The sequence below is a fragment of the Seriola aureovittata genome, chromosome 9 (assembly GCF_021018895.1).
Source record: "Seriola aureovittata isolate HTS-2021-v1 ecotype China chromosome 9, ASM2101889v1, whole genome shotgun sequence".
Classification (NCBI taxonomy): Eukaryota; Metazoa; Chordata; class Actinopteri; order Carangiformes; family Carangidae; genus Seriola; species Seriola aureovittata.
Window position 1 is genome coordinate 11,017,886 of NC_079372.1, and position 23,946 is coordinate 11,041,831.

General features: G+C 43.4%; 1 protein-coding gene across 1 annotated transcript; it reads left to right on the forward strand.

Annotated features, from left to right (window-relative positions):
- Positions 1 to 22,770, forward strand: bmp7b (bone morphogenetic protein 7b). The gene is made up of 7 exons (XM_056386036.1): positions 1 to 700; positions 15,178 to 15,370; positions 16,952 to 17,100; positions 18,512 to 18,715; positions 19,828 to 19,904; positions 21,038 to 21,148; positions 21,426 to 22,770. The coding sequence occupies exons 1-7, from the start codon at positions 301 to 303 to the stop codon at positions 21,573 to 21,575; spliced, it is 1,284 nt and encodes a 427-aa protein (XP_056242011.1). The 5' UTR covers positions 1 to 300; the 3' UTR covers positions 21,576 to 22,770.
- The last annotated feature ends 1,176 nt before the right edge of the window (positions 22,771 to 23,946 follow it).

Below are 23,946 nucleotides of genomic sequence, written 5' to 3' on the forward strand. Positions count from 1 at the left end.
AAACGCGTCTGCTCGCAGCTTCCACTCTGCAGTTTGCAGGCTGCACTACAGTTGATAGCTGTGGACCTCAGTTTGTGGATGAGGAAAGAGGGTCCACGCGAACAGAATCTGTCCGGAAAACCAATCAATAAAAGGACTTAAAGTTAAATTGATGTTTCATCTTGGAGTACTTCCCTCAACATGAGGGTCGGTCACTAATTTTGGATATTGAACACTGGCTGCCTGTTGCTAAAAGTTCAATATCCATTTCCCCGAGTTTTCGGCGAGCAGAACTGGGCGCAATTACGCACGGCAAGTACCATGGCACCGATTTTGGATCGACGTGCTCCGGCTCTGCTCTTGGTTTGGAGCTACTGCGTCCTGGCGGATACCGCCTTTACGAACTTTACTTTGGACAACGAGTTCCACTCCAGTTTCATCCACCGTCGGCTGAAGAGCCAGGAGCGCAGAGAGATGCAGCGGGAGATCCTGTCGATCCTGGGGCTGCCGCACCGGCCGCGACCCCACCTCCACGGAAAGCACAACGCTGCCCCGATGTTTATGTTGGACCTGTACAACGCCATGTCCACAGAGGGGGACGAGGACAGATACTCCTACCCTTACAAGCCTGTCTTCACCACCCAGGGGCCCCCGATAGCCAGCCTGCAAGACAACAACTTCTTGAACGATGCAGACATGGTCATGAGCTTTGTCAATTTAGGTAGGCTCCTTCTTTTTTCACTGTTTGTGTGACCAAAAGCTATTGAAAAATAGACCCCGCTTTAGTTTTACAAAGTTCAATAAGACAAAACAAGCCCCTGGAGGATAATAGACATGTTACAATGATGGCAACAATTAAGTCATTATTGTGCACTATAGTTCCCAGTCCAGTCATCTCAGTTCTTTTAATAGTATCAATAATAATCATGAGTATCTCACTCAAGGAATATTTATGTGTTTATGGTGAAAGGAGGATCTTGTTATTGCACCTTAACAAGCACATGTATTTTTTCTGATGTCACACCTGCATGCACGCACAGGAGACCAGCACAGTAACCGCGTTCACGTACAACTACTGTACAACTAGGTGCAGTTATCCGGCTAATACCCAGGAGTGTCACATTCCAGTGTCCCTCTCTGTTAAACAGCTGTGCAGCAGGCTAATGTTCAGGTGCTGGAGCTGGGGATGATGGACCAGCCAGCAGCTTATATGTCAACCATGTGTTATCTAAAGAATGAGTAAGTCAACAACAGACTGACTGGGTTCAAAGTGCACAGTGTCCTCCCTTCACTCTAATCTGGAGACATCCCTATAGACACAATAATGCCAGTTGAGGCAGTTTCAGTTTGTCACACAGTGAGTCATTATATTGTCGGAATAGTTTTTTTTTTTTTAAGTTGCTGGTTGTTAAATGTTGTCCTGTGCTTATCTAATCAGCATGTTTATGGAAATCGATCGCTCTTGGACCATTTTTACTGCTGTCAGCAACAGTCAGTGGTTAAGTGCAAATAATCACAACATTAGAAGGTGGTGTCAGATTTATGGTTAGATAAACAAACCATTATCATTCAATTTGCTCAGCAAATTATTCAGTGACAGCAAATGCCCCACTTACGTTCCAGATGAGTGGCCGTGCCTTATTTTACTTTATTAACCTTTGCCATACTTTTGCATAAAACAGGCGATATGTGGACCTCTCAGTAGGCGTATGGCAGCGAAATGTTTGCAAACTAACAGAGTTTCAGTGCAGTTTTGCAAGGACTTGGAAGTTTACATTCAATCCTGGAAAGATCATTGTTGGAGCGTCTTGGCAAGAGAGAGGGAGGTGACACTGGTTCCTCCACTGCACTGTGTAATTACTGTGGGAGCTGCTGCATTGTGACTATTTTTGACAGGCTGTGACACAGATGGATTTGACCACAGAGACTCTCAAAGTCAAGGGCCTCGCAAAGTCAAGGGCCAAGGCTGCAGAAAGCTGACGAAAGAAGGGAGCTTTTGAGAGAGAAAGAAGGACGAAAGATAGCTGGGACTCGGCCCATGTCTTTTGCGAGGATGATACTCAAAGCAGACTGAAAAAATATAAACAAAGATGGGTCACATCAAGCTAGAGAGAACATTTTTTTATTTAATATATTAGGGGATTGTAGAAAGAAAAGTCACACTGCCTTCCCGGAGTCTTGTGGCTAATGTAATTACTGATGGCATTTGCCCAGGTTGAGTCTTCCTCATGGCACATGTTCAGTGTTGCCATACATTTGCATATAAAGCGGGTGTGTGTCGTTGCATTGTGTGCGCTATCTGCCACGTGTTGCATCTGTCAGTCGGGTTCATTGTTAGGTTTCTGCCCGAGTCTCATGTGATACCATCAAATATGCATCCAGGCAGCTTGATTTAAAACAGCAGATAATATTCTGTTTCATTACCCTTCACATGAGAGCGAGAGGGACATGGAGAAGTAAGTGATGGCTATCAAAAGGATTGACTATTTCCTCTCCAAATTCCTTCCTCTCCGCATTTGCTCGTTGTGGCTTTGTTTTCTTATTTAGGTTGTCTGAGAGCAAAATGAGTGTGGCTTTTATTTAAAAACTGTCCCTCAAAACTCTGCATGTCTCCATAACTACCGTGCCAAGGTACATTAGTCAGACTTTGTACACTGGTTACTGCTTCCTGAGAGGCCTGCTTTCATGCACGGGTTTGTATTTTTATTTAAAGTTGAATACTCTGACAAGAACGTATCTGATTTCACTACGGGTCCATCACAGAGCTACAGCACAGAACTACCCATCTAGTCGGCACAGCAGTGTAAAAAGTGAGCTACTTAATTATTTTAAGCAGTGACTTGATATGAAAAGAAAAAAAGATGTTACTTGCTCTTCCTCTTCCTTCCTGATTGCCACTCAGGGGAGCTTATACACTTTCTTGTCAGCCTGTGCGAGTGCTCCAGACTCCAGTGCAGCCAGTTTATTGTGGGTGTGGACTTTGGGACAGACCCCAGGCCAGGGACATCCTCTCACTGAGTCACTTCAGTTTAAAAGCCCAGCTGTGTAAATGGCTTACAGCATACATTCAGAATGTACACTGCTACACGACACGCAACACAGGTCACCCAGGCACTGGGTGTGTGCCGGACATGCCATGATAACATGCCAGCAAGTTAATGCAACACACACACTCTCTGTCTGTCAGAGTGGCAACAGAAAAGAATATAGAGAGGTAAGAAAGAAAAAGAGAAAATCTAATCTAATCTATCTTATCTATCTATCTATCTATCTATCTATCTATCTATCTATCTATCTATCTATCTATAGTGCAAGCTACATCCTTTTGGTAATAATTATTTAATTGAATCCCAGTGGTCTCTGGCAGCATTAGCCCTCAGCCACCGTGAATTAAGGCATTTCCTCCTTAACAGACCACAGCTTCCAGGGCTTTTGGCCGCCACTTTGGCCTGTGCTGAGCCACAGTTCAGTTCAGTTCATGTTAAACTCTCACACAGGCCAGTCCTACTCAGCCATCCAGGCACACGCTCAAACACTCGTAATGCCCAAGCTTAAATGCCCATTTACTCCTCCCAGACCACAGGAAAAGGGCTGTGACTTGGACGTCTGCTATTTGCATCCTGGATGACTGAAACAGTGGCAACATCATCACCTGTGTTTATGTTTGGGAGGGGGCAGTGTTATAGTCTCTTACTGTAAAATGTCAACGTGAAGTATGTTAGTCATAGCTTCCTTATTATTCCAGTTCTCATGCAATCCTGACTGGATTAACGTAACCTTTGGAGAGCGTGAGGAAAAGAGATAGCGCTACATTCCAGCTGTCTGTGTATACATAAGGGCTAGGTAATAAATCAGTGTAGTGGTTTATCAACGTTCAGCAGATTCATGAGGGGACGATATGGTCTTAACATTTTATTGTTATAAGTTAAAGAATAAGACTGATGTTATTCTGTCTTTTATTTTATTGTATTCTTAGTCAACAAAACCCAGGAAAAGATCACAGCCAACAATACTTTGTGACTTCCCTACCCTGTCTGTGGCACCGGGCCCCGACGACATTGGCTCCTACTAAAGATGTTAATCTTCAGAAACAGGTCATGAATACATTGGGTCATTTTTAAAGAGCTCTCAGTCATTTCTTTGAAGAGGCTGGGCAGTGTAGTTTTTAGCGAGTGTTACTCAAACATGAGTAAATGTTGAATTTGTTGGGGACTTTTTTCAGCTACGGATTACTGTGTTACACATTTGGTGCTCTAGTGAGTGGACGGTGTACCGGAGATGACTCAAAATAAGCAAGAGCAACATGTTTAAATGGGATTTGTTTTGTTGACAATTAAACTTGTTACAGACTTACTTACAAAAGTACTTTGTTGAATTGGTTGAAATTTTACACAAATAAGGAGTTTGGTTTTGTGTAGTGCATAACAACAACACAGTTTATTGCTCTGGACATGTATTTGATTATTTCATAGGTGATTTTGCATACGTTTGCCATACGATGCTGTACGTCAGCATCATAAAATATCCCCTACTAAAATTCATGACGGTGGCTGCCTCAGTTTCAGGGTCCTGGTGTTGTGTGTGCTGGTTCATTCTGTAACTGAAACCTGGCTGACGGCTCTCTGCGTGTGTGAGAGTGATGCTTTAGAACAGGCTCTATGTCCGGACACTCCGAGGGGTGGTGCTGTAAAATAAAAGCATCTAAAAAGTGAACAAATATCAAGCCTTTGAAAACATGTGCTACCAGGGTGCATTTAAGAACGTGCTCTGCTGCTGTTAATCAGCACCAGATGTGACACATTTCGATAAACAGAACTGAAAAGCAGTAAACAAACAAAGCTCCACTACTCTCTTTCACTCATTGTAACAATTTGCAATATGTAACAGTCAGGTAGCCATGATCTCACCCAGTTCAAGCCTCATGATGTCGCACATGGTGCTGTGTGTCATGTTAAAGCTCTGCCTGTATTTGACTGGTGAGTTGAGACGGGGAGAAGTATCATACAGACTTGGCGTGCCGAGTGAGTCACTGCACTAGTCGGTAATTATCCTCTGCGTTACCTTGGTGACCTGACAGGGCACCACCTGGCCCTCCACCATTCGTGGCCCTCTGTCTACTCCCACAGGAGCTGCCGCACAGTCGCCTGCCAGCCCTATCTGCTTTAGAGAATGTGTTAATAGGAAGGAAATGGAGAGGAGAGAGGGGAAGAAAAGGTCTAACTGGTAAATTAGTGAGGATTTATTAGAGGTTTTGGCTTTCAGACAGCATTGTGTCACCGGCTCACACACTCACGGCTGCATGCTCGGTAGCAGTTGTGTCACACCAGAGTCACGTCAGAGGCACGCAGCTCTGGTTTTATACTAGCTGGTAGTGGTCCGAACTTGTAATTTCAAGCGAATAGCTCCAATATCTGTCTTTTTTAAAAACAAACTCATATCTTCTGTTCATTCTCTCCCCACCCTTCTCTCTATTGCTCCTTGCATTCCTCTCCACAGTGGGCTGCCTGTGGTGCTGAGGTTAATACAGATGTTTCCCTCTGTCTACAGGCCAAAGCAGCTGTGCAGTGAAACTTTATCTTTTCAGAGTCCAACAAGTCCCCTCATCTCGACCTCCACCATCATGTCTGGCCCTGTCTCCCATCCTTCCCTCATGCAGGACCATCTGATACCAAATTTCCCTCCCTACCCTCCCTGAACCAACAGTATTGATTATCAGCACTGGCCTCCTAGTTTTAATTAGTTAGTTATCATATGGTCCCAGTAGTGTTGTGGGGGGGTTTAGTCTCCAACCTCCTGCTCTGGCCCTCACCTCCAGAGGTTTAAATCTCCCGTGGTCCTAGACATAAAACATTTCAACACTTTCTCAAGTTCTTTTGTGTGTTTTTCCACTCCCCACCTCTCTCTCTCTCTCTCTCTCTCTCTCTCTCTCTCTCTCTCTCTCTCTCTCTCTCTCTCTCTCTCTCTCTCTCTCTCTCTCACATACACACATACATACACACACTTTATCTGAACCCAAAACACTGCTTTCCCTGTCTCTCTACTCTGTCTCTCACTCCTTCTCTCTCTCATAAACACACACACGCGCACAAATCTGTACCTTTTGTCCACTGTTGAGTTGTTAATTTGACAGATTTGTCTGTCTTGGTCTCTCCATCTCACACCAGAAGCTGCTGCTTTCCAAAATGTGAACAAGAGGACCACAAAAATTAAAAGACAAGCATGTGTTGAAGGCCACTCTTTCCTCTGTGCATGCAGCCTGTCCTTGACACTGCTAGTACGCCTTTTTTCCTCCTGAAGATTTATGTAATCGCTTCTGTATACACTCCCAGTGGACTAAAAAGCACACGCATATGTATGTACTCGCATACATACATGTGTGGAAAGAAAGGCACATACACTTTTTTTTTTTTCCCAAAAGGAATGCTTCTGGAGCTAATTAGTGTTATTGAGTGTTTTATTGCTTTCTGCTGGAAAGGGAGTGAGCAGAAGCAGAGGAATGTAACAGTTGGTACAGATAGCCCTGCCTTCCTGTCAGGTAGTTTCTCTTAATGCTCTCAACCATTTGATGTATTATGTTGAGGTCCGGTGTGTAAATAAATATCGCAAATGGAGACAAAGAATCTCTCCCCTCTTAAACTTCAGCAGCTTCGGCAGCTTTACAAAGTCCACAGCCGGAGAGATCCAGGAAAGTCATGTTTTTTTTCCATTTGTTATCTCCCAGATTCACCTGTTGAAGCCATGAGTCCAGAATGACATCTGGATGTACATAGCAGAGCCTCTGTGCTCTTGGCCAGACTAAGGCACTTGCTGGGAGAGATGATGAAACACTCTGCGGGTGGGACTTGACAATGTGGCGAGTGGTCAAAAGGCCCAGATGTACTAAGCAGCGGGCGTTCTAGCCCTGCTTCAATGATGGACGGAGCTTCTTTATTGCCAGGAATGCTGGGCTCACTTTAGTTTTTCTAATAATTTCACTCTCCTGCTCTGACTTTTCCTTCTTTCTTTCTGTCTCTCTGAATGTGGCTCCAATTTTGTGGTAAACTCATGCAATATGCGACCACTGCATAATGTGAGCAGGAGAACAGGAATAATTGATACATTAAAGCGAACTGTGAGATTCAAAAAAGTGCAGCGGACAACAGAATGAATTACATTTCCACCCTTTTAGCCACTTCTCTTTCATCTGGGTTACTTTGGCCTCGCCTTATCAGTGACCTGCGGCACATAAGACTCCCCTGCACTTCCATGACGGCGGGTACCAAGCAGTGAAGCTGAGAGAGCAGATGTGGGCCAGAGCACAGCCAGAGATCCTGGGACCAACAGCTCCGCTGCTGCAAAAACAAATACAGCACTCTTTCCTTGGTACTGGGGCACTGACAGGGCGGATGGGAGAGGAGGAATGAGATGAGAGGAGAAGGAGGAAAGAAGTGAGGAAAGGAAAAGTGCAAGAGAGGGGAACGGTGGATCACGAATGGATGCTGTGCATTTCTTTAAAGCGAGTCCATTTCTCTTCCTGTGCGAACATAATGTGCTTGTTGAACCTTCGTGTTAGAGCAGTCGTGTGTGTGTTTGTGTGTGTGTGTGTGTGTGTGTGTTTGTGCATAGTAAAACACTATTTTAGAGCCACCTACCCTGCCCAGTCACCAGCTGCACCGTGTGATGTGTGTTAGTTCTCCTAGCGGAAGATTGCGTTAGCGGAAGCTCGTAATACTGACCAGATTCCTCACCAGGTTCCAACGGCCAAATCAAAGCTTGTAAAAGCCGAGCAACAACTGTACGCAAGTGTTTTTATGATAAGTGATGAAATATTGTGTATGTACAGCTTGGAGTATAAATTGCATGAGGCAAGTTTCTATTTATTTGGGCATGCATGCAGCTGTGTTTCCCTTGGGTTTCCTCCACAGATGTTTTGTTTATTTGAAAAAGAAACGGGCTGTGATTAAACAAAATAAACAACAAGTTGTGAAAATCAGGGTGCCAACGTGCCCATCATGTGTGCACAAGATGCCACCCGAGGTTGCAAAAAAGTTTTATGTGGACACCGGAAAATCTGTGTGTCTCTTTGTGCCGATGTGCGTATTGTATGTGAATTTTCCTGAGGTCTATAATAAGAGGCGGCTTGGCTGGTCGAGGAGGGTGTGGCCCCTGTGGCCACAAAATTAAAGAACATAAAAACAAGGGGATGAGGGGGAAGAGTGAGTGGGGGAAACTGAACGGCTGTGGTTCCACGTCTGTGAGTTGCTCTATCCTGCAGCTAAGGGGAAGTGCAGATGGTCACAGTGGCATTAGCACAGAGAGGGATCCCTCTCCCGCCTGGCACAGATCTGTCCACAGCCCTTCATCCCCGTCTCTCCACACATTATATCACACCGCAGAACAATGACCGCTGAAGATTTAGGATGTGGTTTCTTTGTTGCCACTGTTGCCTTTCACTAATGTACAATCTCTTTTGACAGACTTCTGAGGGAACATGACGATGTCTCAGTTCCAATTTCCGAGATGACTCAATTTGCCCTGCAGGACCTTCAGTCAGTGCCTGATCAACAGATTCACCACTTTGGTTCACAGTAAAGGAGGGGTTCACCAAATTATAAAAGTATTAAAAAATAAGAATATGAATTATGAAGTAAAACATAGTAAATAAAACAAATGAAATTCAAATCACCTTTATTGAGTTTCAAAATGTGAGGGGCTGTATTAAAGGTGCACTATGCATTCCTGCATGGTTTCAGCGCGACTTTATTTTTGTCTCAAATCATAGGCATCTCCCCTTGATCCACTAGCTGCCTGCCCCTTGAATACACTGTGAAAAAGCGCGGTCTCTGGAGACAACACAGGCATCACACACAGCAAACAAACACTAGGGGCACAGGCTGTGCCCCAAAACATAACAAACCACGTTCCAGCATAGTCCAGCACATAAACTTTCTTTACTTTTTTTGTACTGATTAAACAAACAAGACATAACGTGTTAATTAGTGGGTTTTGGAGATGCTGGATGCTGGTACCTTTTGAATGGAGCCAAGCTAGCTGCCTCCGCCTGTTTTTCAGGCCTAATGCTAAGCTACACTACCCAGCTGATGGCTGCAGTTTCGTATTCAGATATGAGAGTGGCATCGATAGTGTCATCTAACTCTCAGAATGTGGATAAGCGTACTGCATTCCCCAAAATAAAAAAAACATTAGCAGAGGGCCAAAGAGAGGCTTTACAGTCAGATACATTCCTGTGAGTTGCACTCTGTTACATATCCACATAAATCTTTGGTCCATGATGCCCAGCGAAGCATGAGGTCAAACCCAGCACTACAGTTTATGGGTGTAGAGGGCAAGCATGTGTGATGGCTGCAGAGAGAGAGAGAGAGAGAGAGAGAGAGAGCGAAGTTACCAAAGCTGCTGTGAGTATAATCTTAGACCCCCCCAGAAAAGTTTGTTTTGACCACAAGTCTTAAATATAAAGACTCTTCTTCCTGTGGTTACTGCTTCTCCTTTCACACAGGCTCAAAGGCATGTGTACGTGATTGTGCGCACACGCACACACTCTGCGGTGAGTTAATGATCGTTAACTGTGAGTAAGTTATAGCATGAAACACCAATGACCCTTTCCCAGGGAGCCAGCGCTGTCAGGCCATACAGCAGTATAAATACATCACACAGGCATGATGTCATCAGTAGTCGCCAGTGGGCAGGATGTTTCCTAACGTTGTAATGGCCCTACTGTGGGTAGTCACCCGGTACCCAAGAGATCAAACCCTCTTTACTCTTTATAGGATAAACATCTTGAGCAATCTGCCCCTTCCTTGCACTCAGTTTTTCTTCCCCCTCTCTCCTTTTAGCTTACGGAAACTATGACTTACTCTTTCCCTGTACTGTACTTAGATAATTGTTGGAGTGAGGGCAACAGAAAGAGACAGATTATTATGATGTATCAATCAAATTTGCGTGACTCTGTAGTAACAGTACCCTTCATGGACCTCCAGATCACAATGAAATGATGTGACCCTGATTTGATTGTCTGGGTTTTTTGGGTATCAGGTGTGTTGTTGGAGTTAATGGGCTCTGCAGGGATGCAGAGCGAGGTGCACATAGTGGTGGCACAGTTAACTCAAGGGAACTGGAGGTGGGACAGGAGGGGGGGGGGCGAAGCTTAAGCCATCGGTTTAGAGAAGTGAGAGCGGTGCCAGGGGTGAGAACCCCCACCCCACCCCACCCCTACCGAGCAGCGGAAGCGTGCAAGGCAGGACTGAGGGGTGTGAGGGTGGCGAACAGACACTTGGGCTAATGTGAGCCGTCAGGTCTGTCCGCTGCTGCTCCGGAGCCTGAGGTGTCGGAGAAGTGTCTTAGGTCTACAGGCCTGGCGGGGGGGGGGGGATTATTAGAGGAGAGGGAAAGGAGAAGAAAAAGGAAGAGAGGGACATACAAGTAGAAAGAAAAGGAGTTAAAGGATGAGGCTGGCAATTATGTACTTTTGTTGTGGTCAACAAATCCCATGAGAAGGCCGAGACCAGCAGTGTGGTAGTCTGCCTCTCACTGGTTTATGATTTCCCCAGTCTATCCGTCACTCTCAGCCTCAAGGCCTCTTGCTCCTATTGAAGAAGTAAATCTTTGAAAAAGGGTCACAAACATATCATTTCATTTCATTTTTTCATTTAATACATTTAATTCCCAAAAAGGTTGCCCACTGTAGTTTTGACAAATGTTAGTCAAACATTTTTTTTCCCAGCTGTGTATTTGTTAGCAAGTATTTACACCAGCAAGAAGGTGAGTGTGGGATTGACTCAAAATTAACTGCAGCGCTCATGTTCAGCATAATGAGGGAGCATCTCATTTCTCACTTGCTAATGTGTTGTTTTTCCCGTTTTTGGCACAGAGGAATAAGCTACATAAGCTACACGGAAAATACCTGTTTGTAGGCTTTGGTGTTTTCATGTGATTTGTTGACCATTAGAAAAATAAAATATCACCATAAATACTCCTACGGGCAGTCAATAGACAGAAATGTGGCACAGAAATGTTTTGATTGATTTCAAGATTTTTAGATAAAAAAATGTTATATTAAGAAAGAAAAATGAAATGAAAATCACTGCATGCCAGTAGAGTAGTAAACCTCAAATCACTCTTGACTGTTTCCTGGAGAAAGATCAGAGGTTTTGGCTTTTAGCAGGCACAACTCTTTGTAGTGGAGAACATGATAAGGAAGCTATATGGCCTGTGGGGAAGCATAAATCTCAAAAAATGCTAACATAGCGTTGCCTGGTTGCCAGGTGCATGGTAGAGTTGGAGGATGGCGAAGTCATGTGTGCTGCTGTGCACGTGTGTGGCCTGCACAAAGCAAATGATGTGGGATAACTGTGCATCCTCAGCAGTTTGTATAAAAAGCAAATCAGACGTCAGGCAGAATGATAAAAGCAGCTCACTGTGTACGTGCATATGTTTGTGATGTTCGTGTACTTGTGTGTGTTTGTCTCTTTGCATGTGTGTGTTGTTGCATCTCTAATTATGGATTACAGAAACCCATAATGATTGTGTTACCGTGCTGTGACGCACAAGACCGTTCACTTCACAGGCAATACTTTGTGATAGTTGTGTGTGTGTGTGTGTGTGTGTGTGTGTGTGTGTGTGTGTGTGTGTGTGTGTGTGTGTGTGTGTGTGTGTGAGCAGCAGCAAACGATCCAGACGCCGGCCACTCAAAATAAAGGGCTCATATGGCATGGGAGGGTGTGTTCGCCATGTTTGTGGTGAGTGTGTATGTGCGACACAGGTGGGGCGATGGCTACTCACTTCCTCCCGGAGGAAGTCATAAATGCTCCCGCTTGGCTTTAACTGTGCCTCTTCCCCTCATCTAATGACTGCCATACTGCTGTAATGGCCTGTAGAGACGGAGAGAAAGAAAGAGGGACAATGGGAGAATCATGGCAGAGGCTTAAGCTACACCCTGTGAGCTGCTCTCGTTTTCTCTCAAACTGCACAGATGAAATTCATGCATTGTGGAAATGGAACACGATGCGATACAAATAGTTAGTGTGGGAGTTTCACAGAAGCATTCAGCTGTTCTCACAAGCAAAGATAAAGAGCATTTACAGTGACGGGGTGGGCAGCTGCTGCCGGAGGCTAAAGAACAGGTCTGGCTTCTTCCCTGGAGGCAGTGCACCTGCATGGGGCTACAGGAGGAGGGAGAGGTCCCTGGTGTGGTGGAAGAATAAGCAGGCCCTGGAGCAGAGAGGTATGAAGGAGGAATGAAAATGTGTGACAGTGTAGCAACAACATGAAGTAATTGTTTCCTGGAAGGATAATAAAATGAAAATGGTAGCCTTTACTTTGTTATATACTGTGTTCTCTTGTTCCTCTGGGTTATGCATTACATCAGATACATCAGAATGATAATGAGTTCCTATTCAGACCTTGTAGGCCAGAGCAGTCCTTCCCAACCTTGTGGATAAATCACACAGGAGCGTCACAGGATTATTAAAGGCATATGAAAGAAAAAATACATCTGTTACAAAATTATAGTTTTTCTTTTGAAACACTTCAACGTCCAACACTTTAGGCCTCTGTGAATTCTTCAAACTAAGTAATCTGAGAGGAAAAAGACACTATTTAGTTGTGAAGAGTGGAAATCTTCGCAACTTACGCACACAACAAAGGCCACAAGCTGTGAGGACAGGTCACAAGCAGACATTGTTTTGTTCTTATAGGTGACAAGTGAAAAAGGTTAGGAACCACTGGGCTGGTATACAGTGTTAGCACAGAGTGAGGGTGATCTGCAGGTGTAGTCGTAGACCATGCTTCACTCCCATGAGCTTTATGCATTTTCTACAGTATAATGTTGTCAAGGGTAACTTAGGGGGGATGGGGGCTTGATGAAAGCCCTGATTGATGGAGCGGTCCACACAGTGAAGGATTGGTACAAGTGTTGACAGCGAGGGGGCTGATAGAATGAAAAGAGGTAATAAATAAGTGGGGGTGGGTTGAGGAAGTGGTGTTGAATTGATAAAGGTCTACAGTGAAGTCCACATAACCTTGTACTTCATTGTTTTCAGGAAGAGTCAAAGAGTTTTTCAAACCAATCCAGTGTGTGTGTCCACAGCAGATGGAGGACAATGTAATGGGCAACAGAGTGCAGAGTTGTCACTCACTGAGGAGTCATTATATCCTTTCTTTTACTCCTGCAGGAAGACAAAGACACAGGTGTGCACTGAAAGAAATAACACCACACTAGTTGTGTAGTGGAACATGGATAACATTTGCATCATTGCAGAACAAGTATGTTGTCATCAGAAATGCATTTGAGTTGGGATGGAGTTGTGCATGTGTGTGTGTGTGTGTGTGTGTGTGTGTGTGTGTGTGTGTGTGTGTGTGTGTGTGTGTGTGTGTGTGTGTGTGTGTGTGTGTGTGTGTGTGCGTGCTGGTAGCTTAGCAAAGATCCCGGGACTTGCTGTTTTCCTGCCAAAGTTGTGGCTCAGAGGCATGGGAGCAATCAACTCTGATAAAGAATTGTTGAGTAACGTGGTAGATGAATGGCTGCTGGAGTGGGATTTCCTCTGTCACCCAGCTGCAACCCAGCAGGGGCATGTGGTTGATATGTAATTGTATTAAGACTGTAAACAATTATTTTCACCAGTGATGGGTGACGTCTTTAAATATCTTGTTTTGTCAACCCCAAACCCCAAAGATATTAAATTTGCAAATAAATCATATAATTTGCAATGATATATTTTAATTTATTCTTTTTTTTATAATCTCTATATAAACTACAATGCCGCTCACATTTCTGTGGCATTCGGATTATTATTTGGATCTGCACCGAGTTGTACAAAGTCATAAATCTCAACACCATGACATAACATGAACATTTCCTGAAAAACTGATGAAAAGTTTTGACAAAAAGCCCTTTCTCACTGCTTTAAGGAAAGGGGTGAAACAAGATTCATTGATCTGCCCCAGCAACAAAATTTAATTGGTTCTTCCCTGGCCCATGCCCCACCCCTCCATCAAGTTAAACACAAATCGGTTCAGTGCTTTTTGCATAATCCTGCTGACAAACAAACCAACAAACCTCCTTGGTGCAGGTAATAAGGGAGGAAGGGGATCCGTACATACAAGAACTCGAGGAGATTTGACTAAAGATAATGAATTATGATTGAATTGTTGTTAATGCTATGCATTGACTAATAGAATTGATTAACTATATAGAAAGGGGATGAGATTGAAGAAAAAGCTCAAAATGCCACTGTGATCTGGTTTGATAATGTATTGTTTTCATGGTCTTTGCAGGTTTATAAGTTATTTTGTGTACTTGTGTGTGTATGTGTATATGTATCTGTTTGTGTATGTTTGGATGTGTATACGTACGTGTGGGGGGTCTGTCTGACAGTTGATAAAGAGGGAGGTGGAAGGAGAGCTAGGAGACGATGAGAGACAAGGCGCTGACCCCAGGGATGTCCTGCTGGGACATGAGAGGAGCAGGGTCAGGGGGGGCACGTCTTGGGGGCACAGGGGTTGGGGGGTGGGGGGGTTGGAAAGCGGGGATGTGGGGATGAGAGAGAGGAGGGGATGCGGATGGGGTACTCCAAACATGGAGCCCCAACTCATGAGAACCAGATGAAGGGCAGACTGGATGACTCTCTGGGGCTATGAGAGGAAGAGAGGGAGAAGAAAGGGGCTCATAAAGCTGTCAGAGTCCTCCTGCATCTCTCTATCGTGGCGCAGTGTGCGCCAGATGCATTACCCCGAGTGCTAGTCCTCATGAATGTTTCAATCATAAACCAACATGTGTACTACATATCTATAGATGTGTTTAATCTGGGACCGATCCAGAGTCTGACAAGCTATGTCAGCAGCTCGCAAGCAACTGAGGTTGATGGACTGTGGGGGAAGAAGAAATTGTAAAAAATCTGAGAGGAAAAGACATTTGTTGTCCCCCTCTTGTACAAACATCTGTTTTGTTTACCTGGAAGAAGCAACCCAACACCAAACGAAAAGATCTCCCTGCAGACATTGCTCGTAAAGGGTGTGTGTGTGTGTGTGTGTGTGTGTGTGTGTGTGTGTGTGTGTGTGTGTGTGTGTGTGTGTGTGTGTGTGTGCAGAATAGCTCACATGTACACATGTATAGAGACAACGTTCTCTGCGTACTGTAGATACAATGTGTATGATGATACAAATTTTCATCATTTGTCATTTTCATGTTTTTATTTATTGCAGTGGAGCACGACAAGGAGTTCCTGCCAGTGCGTCGGCATCATAGAGAGTTCAGATTCGACTTATCACGGATCCCAGAGGGTGAGGCGGTCACTGCTGCTGAGTTTCGTATATATAAAGACTTCATCCACGAACGTTATGACAATGAGACCTTCCGCATCAGCGTCTACCAGGTGTTGGAGGAACACTCTGATAGGTGAGTATGGTTATGTATATGATTATTTGTTTGTGCATCAGTAATGTGTGTTTTAAGTTTTTCATGTTGCTAAGCAATGATTCTGTCTGAACTAGCTGAAATGACTAGTTGATTGATCAGTTAGTCAGTAAACATACATCAGTTTTGGCCGTGTTAACTGTGTGGCTCCTGGGATGGCAATGTCAGTGGGTTGGTTGATCCACCACTTTGGTCCCTGTGCCACCATGAGGTTGACATCTTTGTTTTTTGTGAAATGTCTAGCAAACTGTTGGATGGGGTGCCATGGAATTTGGTGCCATTCATGGCCCCCTGAGGATTCATTGTAATAACTTTTTTGATCCCTTAACTTTTCCTCCTGCACTATGATCAGGTCAAATATTTAATTTGTCCAATGATTTATTTTATTACCAAATACCTGCAGAGCTAATGACATTACCAAACAGTTCTAGATGTATTTTCTGTTCAGTGCTGATTAGCGTCTTAGCGTAAGTGTTAGCGTGCAAAGCCACGAAAGTAAGATGAATATCATACCTGTTACACACCAGCATGTTACAGTAGCATCGTCATTGTGAGCATGTTAGCATTTATGCTCAAAGAAGTGCTGTGATTAACTACAACATCACAGAACTACACTTATACTTTATAGACTACACAGTTCTTTAATTGAAAATCAATATATTTATCAATAATGAAAATCATAAATTTCAGTTCTAATCTTCTTTAATCAGAACAAGACTTTGTCCTGCCTTCTCCATGTGGCTAATCTGGGCCATCCACTAGGTGTATGTAACTCTGGAATGGCCCATGTCCTACTCTCTTCGACTCCTCCTAAAGGTTTCTGTTGTCCAGAGGGAACAACACAGTCATTTATTCCATTGCCAGAGACAGGCCTGGGTACATGAATGAACCAGAGCTCTGTGACACACTATCTGCCCAGTCAGAAAATAGGTCGGGATACATGAATGGCCACATAAAGAACAAGAGATTTTAGTCTCCAATGGTGAACGAGTAGAAGATCACTGTTAGACAATAGGACTGACTTGGATATAAACTATTTCACTCTCTACTTTTCACACAGTTTCTTCCCCTTTCACAGCTGTGTTTTTTTTCTTTCGCTTTCTATCTCTCTCTGTCTTTTCCTCTCTCTCTCCCTCCCTCTTTCTCTCTCTCTCTCTCTCTCCCCCCCTCTCACTCTCTTTGGCTTTCTGGCTCTCTCACAAAATTCCAGCCAGTGATGGACTGTGTGTAGTGTATGAAAGGACCGGTCGTTTATAAAGCCATTATTGTCAATTAAGAAAATGAAGTGTTCCCCTGGGCCTCACCATCTGGAGCCCTCCCTCTCTCCCTCCCCAGCTCCCTCCCTTACTTGCTTTCTTGCTCTATCTCTCTCTCTTTGTTTCGCTCCGTCACACTGCTCTGACTCCCTTTCTCCCCTCCATTACTTTGCTTTGCGCTTCAGTCACTTAGCTTTACAGTCCATCACATGGTTTCAACCTATCATTTGTAATTGTGCATATAATCCCTATTGACTTATGTTCATCTTTAAGTGTGAACTGTTATTGTCTTCCTTGTCCTCTCCAGGGAGTCGGATCTGTTCCTGCTGGACTCTCGGGTGATCTGGGCAGCAGAGGAGGGCTGGTTGGTGTTTGATGTGACAGCCACCAGTAACCACTGGGTCCTGAACCCTGGCAGGAACCTGGGGCTACAGCTGGCCCTGGAAAGCACCAATGGTGAGTGTCACTCGGAGCAGTGCATTCCTCAGCACGTAGAAAGTTAGTGTAGTGAAGAAGAATTATAAGCTTCACAATGGTATGATTTACCTTGCACAGGTGTACATTATGGTAAATGGTAACTTAATTATAATTAAACTATTGAAAGTATCAATTAGAGTAGCTGGTTCAGTTAAAGTAGTAGGTACACTGTAAAATATGCTCACAGTAAGGAATTCAACCCATATTGCAAGTGTAAAAATTGCTAAATAAAGTAAAAAAAAAGTAATGCTAGATTAGCTGATAGCATTTTACTTTGTAATGTTTTAAAATGTAGAGATAAATAGGACTTTGCTGAGAACATATTATACAGTAACAGGAGTAAATGTACTTAGTTACCTCCATCCTTGAGGTTAACCACTTAGAAAGCATGAAAAACTGCAGAGTGCTATAAAACCTCACAACCATCAAATTATCATATTCTTCAGACAGACCAAAGTTAACTATTTGTATCATGTGGAGTTGTTGGATATTGTTGGATGTCTAACAAATATGAAAGTCTGCATTATAATATAACATGCAGGCTGTCCTCTGAAAGTCCAAAAGAATCACATGATTTATTCTTTGTGCGTACGCAGCAAAGATAAATCAAACCCTGCTGTTCATCATTCATCAACGTCATCCGTCATACCCTCAGCCTCATTAGCAGCCATGCAGAAAATACACTGCGTTATCATAAGGATAACATCTCGGCAGGAGTTTGTCGTCACGAAGCTCAGATGTTAGCCAGTGGAAAACTTTATCAGCAAACAGTGAAAGAACGTGTTTGAAAATATTATCTCTCACAGGGATGGCAGGATGTTACATGTTAGTAGAGAAAAACAGACACTGTATTGCTTTCATGGTGTGGGAGAGGTGTGCTAGGGAGGCTGTATCCTTGAGTGTGTGTTTGTGTGCTGGATGGCGTATGAAGGCTGATGGTTGAGCATGTACAGACAGGCGCACGGGACGTCCCGTCTCCAGCAGCGACCAGAAGTCTTGATTTACCACCAAACTGTGATCAGAGACACATTCTTCTGTGGGAGAACAAGATAGACACGGCTGGAGTGCACACATGTGCACGAACACACCCACACAAATACGCACACAAGCACAAGTACCGAGGCTTTGATGTTCAGTGTGCATTTGTTCTTGGCATTTCAGAGGTGGAGAGGAGATGAGAAAAAGGGAAAGGAATTCACAGAGGAAAATCTTATTTGTAAAAGTGAATGTGGCAATAAAGACATGACAAAAGTAGGTGTCGGTGAGGAAAGACATGGCCACACACATGCAACAACAAAAAAAAACCTTTCTTTCACCTGATACAATGCCATGTCTTAATAAAATCTAGATTTTACACCTGTTGTACTATTCTCTCTGTCTCCCCCTACAGGAGAGAGTATCAATCCTCGTGTGGCTGGCCTGATTGGTCGCAGTGGGCCTCAGAATAAACAGCCCTTCATGGTGGCCTTCTTCAAAGCCACTGAGGTGCACCTGCGAAGCATCCGCTCAGCACCGGCGGGGACCAAACAGCGTAACCCCAACCGCTCCAAAGGGGCAAAGAGCCAAGAGGCACTCAGAGTGGCCAATGTTGCAGGTAACCACTGAAAGCGTACGTGTTGTACATGCAGTCGACGTTGATTTATACTGTTGTGTTGGGCCGACCTCCTGCTTCAATCTGGCTTTTGTTGGCTTCGTGAGGAATCCACGGAATGGGACACAGACGACTGATACTTGTCTTTCCATCTGAGAAAAATCTCTACATTTTCATAGTACGCGGGCCAACACATACAGTAAACACTCACATACATTCACAAATATGCAATACATCCAGAACCAACAAAAGTATGCCATTGGAACTGATGTGATTCTTGCTCAACTAAACATGCAATGCATATCCAGGGCCTTTGTTTTGGAGGTGTGAGAGGGCTGTGTTTATGTGAAGTGCTGAAACATTAGACTGTAATGCCTGAGCTTCAAATATATCTCCGCTGTCTTTGTTTATTTACACAAGCATTACAGAGCAGTCGGGGCCAAGTTCCCTGCATGGAGGTAAGGCAGTGCAGGCTTTTATGGCAGAACACATCTGCGGTGTGTTGTGGGGCAACCGGGGCCGCAACACATGGGCCAAATGGGCCTGTTTGGAACTTTGGATACCAGTGGTCTTTAACTGGATGATGAGAACCAGTCGCTCGTGATCATTTCCAATGTGAACTGCTCTCAGGAACTATTGTATCGCAGAGCCCCAGAGGTCACCAGAAGAAGAGAGGGAGTGATACCATTAGACAGAAAACAGACTATTCTTTTTCCACAGATGGATGGTGTAAAAAGACACGTTGAAGTGAGTGTGGAGAAAGAGGAGAGAATAAATAAAAAGACTTGAGTTATGAAAAATGTGGCAAGCCTACTCTGTGTGCACATCTGTTTCAGCCAGTGGAAACTCAAAGCCCAGCAGAGTGACCTCTAAGCAGGGTGGCCCATTCATTTGAAGCAATTACAAAACTGCTGCTGTATCTGGAGGTGATTTCCTTCAGCCATTGTCTAAATGTTAATGTTTTGTATGAGGACACTGGCTGTGTTTAGATCTGTTCTTTATCATCTCTGCCTAATTGGGGCCTGACTGCAGTAAATAGTTACTCTTGTAGCCGAGCGGGATAATAGCACATGTACTGAATCTCTCTCTTTTTCTCTGTCTGTCCTTTTCCTCAGAAAACAGCAGTACTGATCAGAAACAGGCCTGTAAGAAGCACGAGCTCTACGTCAGTTTCAGAGACTTGGGGTGGCAGGTACGGAAAGCATTCCTCTCCCAGGTAGCCAAAATTGCTTGGCCCAACAGAGGCCTAAATCAGACAGTCCTAGTTGCTGGTCTTATCTCACAATCCTGAAGAATGACACTAGAATCAGCCCACGTATGCTTGAGCCTGAGGGCGTAATTTCCACTGGAGACAAGTCCACTCCAATTTTACAGTTTCTGCTTGATTTATTCAAGTGTCCTCTTACTGTCCAGCAACCACACTTCAGAGGAGAATAAGTATCAGTATTCATCAGGTCACGTCATTTGCAACTATTGGCTCAGAGCAATAACTTTTCATAATTTTTTTTTGCCCTGGGTTTTGCCTCTCAGGCTGCATACAAGCCGCCTGAACCTTCTGATGGCAGGCTGGGAGGAATCTCTGCAGACACTAGTTAGGCCTGAAAAAATACAAAGGCGAAACTAGCAAATTCAATTTTAAACATTTTAAATGTTTAATCGGTTAATCAAGAATATAATGGGCAGATTAATCGATAATGAAAATGTTCTCTAGTTGCAGCTGTAAATTTATATTTCAATTACCAGCTGACAATGTGCAATTGTGATCTTCTCCAAAAAGATGATGGATTAAAGATAAGACAGTAAAAGGACAGTGACTTGTTTAGTCACAGCGCAAATTAAACATTATCTATCATTGGTGTCAGCTCCCTATGAAGAAAGCAGGATTAGTGTATTACTAAGCTGCTAAATAGCGTTTATACTTGTTTTTTCTGCCATTATTAAAGAGAATATGATATCCAATTTCATCAGTGTGTGTTATTTGTTGGGTTTATAAATGCAGGAAATAATTCTATGTGAAACTATAGAAAACTATAGTTTCACATGTTTGAATATGGTTCCATGGCCCATATCTGGCTCAAGTGCAGCTGACTGAAGCTTATCTAGCCACATCTGCACTGCTCAGCTGTGTAAGGGCCAGATATGTATCAAATTTGGTCCTCAGGTGCACAGACTCACCTTGAGTATGCTGACACTCAAGGTGAGTCTGTGCACTCTTGTCCGGCTACCTGGGCTCTCTGCTCTTTCATCTCTCTTTATCCCTTTTCTCTTCTCTCTCTCTCTCGCTCTCTCCCTCTCTCTCTCCCTCTCTCTCTCTCTCACTGTCAGGACTGGATCATCGCTCCAGAGGGCTACGCAGCGTACTATTGCGAAGGAGAGTGTGCCTTCCCACTGAACTCCTACATGAATGCCACAAACCATGCCATTGTGCAAACCCTCGTGAGTAACCATGAAAGCAGGGACTAAAAAACCCAGCAGTCATGTTAAGAGTCTAATCATCTCATCACCTGTCAAGAGAGTGTAGCTGCTGTTGGAACCACTGTATTTAATGATTCAAAAGAGTTGCAGATTGTATTTCAGAGAACACTTGTGATACAGAATACTTTTTTTTTTTTTTCCCCAGAGCGCTTTATGAAAATGTGTGCTACACTGCTTTTCAGTATTCATTCATGGTGTGATGATGGGTTAACCATTTGATTTTCCCTCTTTTCCCCAGGTTCACTTCATTAACCCAGAGACAGTTCCGAAGCCTTGTTGTGCGCCCACGCAGCTTCATGCCATCTCAGTGCTCTACTTTGATGACAGCTCCAACGTCATCCTCAAGAAATACCGCAACATGGTGGTCAGAGCTTGTGGCTGCCACTAGACTCTATCTAGCATCTTAACATAGACACACACACACAAACACACACACACACACACATACACACACACACACACACACGCACACGCACACACAAATGCACACAGCCCATGAGTAGCGAGGGCTTCCCCTTGCTGTCACTTGACGCGATGAGAATGGATCAGAAAACAAAGTACGTGCACATGCATTTGATGAACGTTCTGAAAGTTCAACATGGTTTCCTGTGTCTCATTTTCAAGGTTGCCCTGAAGTAAACATGTTGTTGTGTGGGTGAAAAAGAATTTCAATCAATTTTAGATTCTTACCACAAGTACGCACGCACGCGTACGCACGCACGCACGCGCGCGCGCACACACACATGCACAAACAAACACAAACACGCACACACACACTCACGTTTGTGCTTTCTACTGTGTATACAAGACATTTAAAGCAGTGATTGTACTGTATATTCATTCACAGTCAACAATCTTTTGTTTATTTCAATAATTGTTATTGTAGTTCATTCTTTTACTGTAGATTTTATTATATATATATTTTTATGACTGAGAGACCCAGATGGAAGTTCTGAATTTCTTCTATGTACAATACTGTGTAAATAATTTTTTTCAAACAAAGCAAGAAGTGTATTTATTTCCTGGAATGTCACTCAATGTTTTTTTTTGTTTTTTTTTTCTCCTGTATGTAATGCTGCCTGTTTTCTTTCACATGATAGTACACACACAAACTCTGAGGAAATGAAAACACACTTGACAGAAAACTACTTTGACATGGGCGTTGAGGTCAAACTCGACGCGCCTCTCTCTGCCTCACGTGTACATGTACGCTACACACAGACGACGGGAGGCAATTTATGACAACTTGGACCTATGGAAATGTCTTCATATTTCATCAGTCGAAGCTGTTACATAAACCTGACGAACATTTTTATAACAACAATCACCTGAACTGTCAGAGAGAGAGAGAGAGAGAGAGGAGGGAAGTTTATACAAAGCATCTTGCTCTGTGTGCAAAACATTTTCAGGTTTATATTCCTCTGCTGTAATACAATCTGTCATATTTAATAGGTCTATTTATTGAGAGCTGCCTAAGCTGTTTCTACATTGTGCTCCGATGTTTCAACCATGTTTTACTGCTGAACTGGTACAACAATAAACTGGGAGAAAGCAATAAAACCACCCCAAGGTGTGTTGTTTCATCTGGATGAAAAGCAGAATTAATATGCCAAGTTGAAGGAGGACTCATGCTGGTGTTGCACTTTCTTACACATTCCCGCACACATATTTACTTGGATTGTAGCTACATCCTTTACCTGCTGACCTTAGATCTGTCATAATTGTTTCAACATTTAAAAACAAACTAAATACCTTTATTTTCTCAGGCTCATGATTAGTTACATGTGTGTGGGTGTGTGTGTTTTTGACTGGTTGATGACTGTGAGGTTCTTTTTTTGTGTGGGTGGTTGTTTCCACATGCATTTTAATGTAAAGCACATTTAGTTTATGTGTAATAATGTGCTACATGAATAAAAGGCTGAACATAATATTTTACATTGACATTTGTAGTGAGGTGTGAGAAAATACTGGCAGCTTGTGTGTGCGGTTCTGTATTTCTTGTTACTATAAACCCATCTACTAATATATTGTCTTCTATCATTTCATACAATTACTTACTTTACCATTTTTAATCAGAGAGCTGTTAGTTAAAAGTACTTTCTGAGGCTGAAGTTTGTTGTATTGGACCTTATATACTGAAAGACTGGTTGGGTTGGAGAGAGAGCAAGAGAGAGCATAGAGGAAAAGAACAAGATCAGTGATAGCAATATTAATAATAGTGATAGTAGCAGCAGTAACAGTGTTAGTAATGTAGTGGCAACTGTAGTGTTCATACTGATAAAAATAGTAATGACAGCTAATAACATTAATAATAATCGTCATCTACCTGAACTTAATTATACAAACTTGTGCTCCTTCTTGGCCAGTGCCTTCCTGCGCGTCTGGTGTGGCATCCCTGCACACAAAGCAATCGCAGTCAAAACTGTTCTTGTCTGTGGTTCCCTAATGGTGGAACAAGCTACTGAATGCGATCAGAACAGGGGTGTCCCTCTCTATGTTCAAGAATCTCTTGAAGATTCATCCCTTCTGAGAGCACCTCTTCTCCTAACACCTCTAACACCCTAACATGCCTAACTAAGCACTTACTATGCACTATTGGCGCACTTCTTTACCTGATCTCCTTGCACTTATTGAGTAGATGTAGTACTTAGTACTTAAACCAAGGTCTTCTACTGCACTGAAGCTTTAGTGTTGTCCCTCACTTGTACTGTAAGCTTTGGATAAAAGCACCTTCCAAATGAGTGTAAATGTTAATATCA

Bases quoted from the DNA above. Each gene is read 5' to 3' on its own strand.
- bmp7b (XM_056386036.1), top strand. From the start codon at position 301: ATGGCACCGATTTTGGATCGACGTGCTCCGGCTCTGCTCTTGGTTTGG. The intron at 15,371-16,951 runs GTGAGTATGGTT...TGTCCTCTCCAG, and splicing joins TTGGAGGAACACTCTGATAG to GGAGTCGGATCTGTTCCTGC. The intron at 18,716-19,827 runs GTAACCACTGAA...CCTTTTCCTCAG, and splicing joins CAGAGTGGCCAATGTTGCAG to AAAACAGCAGTACTGATCAG.